The 4,487-nt window shown below is 38.0% G+C and overlaps 1 protein-coding gene across 1 annotated transcript in view; it reads left to right on the plus strand.

The window, feature by feature from the left end:
• LOC132020288 (activating transcription factor 7-interacting protein 1-like) overlaps positions 1-2,283 on the plus strand; it is a 39,632-nt gene extending 37,349 nt beyond the window's left edge. Inside the window, exon 2 of the mRNA XM_059404478.1 lies at positions 738-2,283. Coding sequence (XP_059260461.1) covers positions 738-2,283 — 1,546 coding nt within the window. The remainder of the gene's footprint in view (positions 1-737) is intronic.
• The last annotated feature ends 2,204 nt before the right edge of the window (positions 2,284-4,487 follow it).

Below are 4,487 nucleotides of genomic sequence, written 5' to 3' on the forward strand. Positions count from 1 at the left end.
CCCCCCCCCCCCCGAAATTACTTAAAAGCAAGTCCGGGAAACCAGTAAAATATGGAGACCAGTCCCAGATAAGAGAGCCCAAATACAAGGGTGGGTCAGGTCAGGTGGAGATAACAAAACCCGAATGCAGGGATGAGTCATGAGTTGGGCCAGGTGGAGACATCCATTCAGTGGGGCGCACATACTGTCTCCCTGTCTTCCAAGGAGTGTGGGCCCCGCCTTCTGGGCGCCAGTTCTGACCAAGATGATAGGCTAGTTCAAATAGCTACAATGGGGTGAATTGTAGTTCAGTTGGCCACCCGTGTGTGACCTAGCATGAGTGTGCAGCTTTCTCTGTGTGTTACATTCTCATTGGCCACCACATGGCTTTTGTTCTATAAAAGTTAGTCTGTGAGGCTGGGAGGGGTCACCCGCTCTGTAAGAGGCGGTTTGATTCTCAATGCTTGGCGCGAAATAAAGCTTTGCTTGACTTTTGCTTTGATCATGGACCTATCATTGGGGGACCCATCAGTTCCTGATAAGTGATCTTCTTCGGTTTGTACCTGTCATTAATTTTATATTACACAAATACAATTAATATGAAAATTAACACATAGCAAAGATTATGCTTTCCATATGTCATTATTTCAAAATTACATGAAAGATCGCTTGCTTACAAGATCAGTTTGCAGTTCATCTATGATTTAGGTGGTTTCTGATTCAATTATTAAACTCTCTCTCTCTTTCTCTTTTTAAAGATTCAAAATGGATAGTATAGAAGAACCTCAGAAAAAAGTCTTTAAGGCTCGAAAAACAATGAGAGTGAGTGATCGTCAGCAACTTGAAGCAGTGTACAAGGTCAAAGAAGAACTGTTGAAAGCTGATGTCAAGCTTTTAAATGGCAACCATGAAAATGGAGATTTGGACCCAACCTCACCTTTGGAAAATACAGATTATATTAATGACAAGGAGGAAGTGAATGGCATTGAAGAGCTTTGTTTTGAACCTGAAAAAAGTAAATCAGAATGGAAAGAAGCCTCTTGTACCTTAAATGTTAATATAAAAAACAAGCAGGATGATGATTTAAAGCATGAATCTTCGTCTCCTAATAGTATAGCTCCTGAGCTAGTCTGTAAACTGACTCCTGAACCAGCTTCTGAGGAGCCAGCCTCTGTTGATCTGGCTATGGGAGATCCAGCCTCTGGAGATTCAGCCCCTGATGGTCTGGCCTCTGAAGTATTAACCTCTGGCGATCCTGCCTCTAGCAATCCCACCTCTGGTGATCCCACCTCTGGCGATTCTACCTCTGGTGATATCACCTCTGGTGAAATAGTCTCTGGTGAAACAGTCTCCAGTGAACCATTCCCCAGTGAATTGGTCTCTGGTGAATTGGTCCCTGATGAATCAGTCTCTGGTGAACCAGTCTCCAGTGATCCAGCCTCTGGTGAGTCATCTTCTGGCGACCTGTCTTCTGGAGCACTGGCGTCTGATGATCCGGCCTCTGGTGATCCATCTTCTGGTGATCCAGCCTCTGGTGATCCAGCCTCCAGTGATCTGGCTTCTGATGAACCCAATTCTGATGAACTGGCCTCTGAATCAGCTTTTGATCCCATCTTTGAACCAAGTTCTTTATCAGTTTGTGAAGCTGTTCCTGATACTGACAGTACGGAACCTAGTAGTAATAAAGGTGATGATTTTCTGGAAAAAAATGGGGATGATGAAAAGTTAGACCAGATTTTCTCATTTGATGAGAAAAACAAAGCTGATAGTAATATCGATGCCGATGAAGAAACCCTAGAAACAGATGATACAGTTATTTGTTCAGATCTACCTCCTGAAAATGAAAAGAAGTTAAAGGAAGATACTGGTATAGAACCTGCTCTTGGAGAGGAGGCTATATCGAGCAGTATGGAAATTGACCAAAGTGAAAAGAATGAAGATGAAAATTCTGCAGACCTTGCAGAAACCATTAGTGAAAATGTTACAAAAGACGACAAAAATGAGATTGCCTTGGAAAATACAGATTCTATGGAGACAGATGAGATTATTCCTATTTTAGAAAAGCTTGCACCAGCTGAAGATGAACTTACTTGCTTTCCTAAAACTTCTCTCCTTCCAATTGATGAGACAAATCCAGATTTGGAAGAGAAGATGGAAGGTTCTTTTGGTTCACCATCTAAACAAGAAAGCAGCGAGAGTTTGCCAAAAGAAGCCTTTTTGGTCCTCTCTGATGAAGAGGATCTTTCTGGTGAAAAAGATGAGTCTGAAGTTATATCACAAAATGAAACATGCTCTCCAGGTTAGCACATTATTTAAATTCTAAAGATTTTGATTAGGTTTAATAAACTGTTTAATAAAGCTTTAATAAAGCATTCTTAAAAGTTTAAATTTTTTTTAGTTGCTAACAAAGTTGAGAGTGATGGTGACTGGAATGATCTCTAAACTTCACAGATTCTTAACAGAATTTAGCAATATTGTGTGAGCAACATTGTGTGACTTGATAAGGAAGTTAAAATAATTAGAAAATTTGGCCCTTGCCTTTAAGGGGCTTATAGTCTAGGAATAAAGAGATAAGATGGAACAACGTAATACTATGAGATAATAGTTTCAAGTCAGTACATAATTGATCAAGGTCCTAACAATTGTTCTTGCTATCACTTAGCAACCAAATAGCTTATAATGTGAAAGCCTACTGTTTAAATTATTTGCTTCAAGTGTAACAAATCACATTTTACAATTACTTTTCCCAGTGAATTATGATTCCTTTAATATTCTTTGTTAGAGAATGACCTCACCATTGCTAGAATCCAGAAACCTTGAAGACTGGTAATCTATTTGATAAAGACTTCATCCATTTGCTTCCTTAGCCTTCTTGATTTTCTTCACCTGCGTTTTCTGAATGATCTCTCTGTAACTTATATCTGTTTTGATTGTCTTCTTTTCTTTTGTTGGATCCCTGTTTCCTTTAGATTAATTCCAAACCCCTTATATAAAAGGTATATAAGCTTCATAGTTTGTTCAAAAGCCTATCTTTCCATCTCTTTTATTATTCCTGGAGAAAAAGGAAAGAATAAGAAAAATCCTATTTTGCTTTCACAGTCAAACTCAGACATGATTTCTGTTAGAAACTTTCTCAACTCTTTTCAGAGTGGCATTAATACCTTTTTGTTCTTGTATCATCATTCCCTTAACCTTTGAATTCTAAGAGGAATGACCTTGTAGAATGAAACATAGCATTTGGTTTCTAATTTGTTCAAAAGAAATAAGAAACAGGCCTAGGAAACACAGGAGTGTTTTTTCCCCCAATATATTATACCAATTTTTGGAGGTAAAGATTTTTTTCTCTAAAAGATTATTTCGTTTCTAGAGAGCATTTATTCATTATTAAAGCTATATTGAGAGACAGGCTCTAGGCTGTTTTGGTTCTAGGGATTTAAAGATAGAATTTAATACTTGCCTTCAGGGTGCAGACAAAAATTCAATTGCAGGACATTAAATACAAGGCTGTGAATACCCTAATAATGTTAAATTGGTATTCTGGGAGTAAAGAGAAGGGTAACTTTATTTAAAAAAAAAGATGTATTTAGAAGAGCACTTTCTTTTCACTGTCTCTATAACAGAGTTTTAGTGAAGATAATGCCTCTTTTTTTTTTTTTTTAAGATTTTATTTATTTATTTGACAGAGATCACAAGTAGGCAGAGAGGCAGGCAGAGAGAGAGGAAAGGAAGCAGGCTCCCTGCTGGGCAGAGAGCCCGATGTGGGGCTCGATCCCAGGACCCTGGGATCATGACCTGAGCCGAAGTTAGAGCCTTTAACCCACTGAGCCACCCAGGTGCCCCGAAGATAATCCTTCTTAATTGATAAGATAATCCTACTTGCTCAAACTAAAAATCTTGGAGCCATTCTTACTTTTTTTCTTTATATCCCGTATCTCACCAGTCTATCAGGAAATCCTGTTGGGTCTGCCTTCAGATTAGATTTAGAATCCAGTCTGTCTTTTCATCCACTATTATCACCCTTGTTCTGAGCCACCATCATCAGATCAAAATAATGCTTGTCCAGTAAATATTTGTGAAGAGAATGAATTGATGATATAATAGAAGTATATCAGGGAGGATCTTGGTTACAATGCTAAACCATTCTAATAGTACTTGGGAGCCACTGAATGATTTCAAACAGGAGGAGAATGGCATAGTGAAGTTAAATTTTGGGAAGATAATAGGTAACCATATTTAAGGTGACCTTAACTCATTCATTCAATAAGTATTGATAGAGAAAATGGTATTGGGGTAAGTCCTTAAAAAACCTTTTGGTAGTCATAGGAGATTTCAGATTATTATTTAATGATTTTATACATTTTACCTTTATGTCATGGTTTTGATAATAGGGACCATCCTTATCACTTAATGCTATTAAATGCCATGAGATGACTGTTAAGCCACCCATGTTGCATACTTTGAAAATTCAGACTTGCTTTTAGTTTTGGTTATTTACTTTTATTTATTTA

The sequence above is a fragment of the Mustela nigripes genome, chromosome 6, assembly GCF_022355385.1.
Source record: "Mustela nigripes isolate SB6536 chromosome 6, MUSNIG.SB6536, whole genome shotgun sequence".
In the NCBI taxonomy this organism is placed as follows: Eukaryota; Metazoa; Chordata; class Mammalia; order Carnivora; family Mustelidae; genus Mustela; species Mustela nigripes.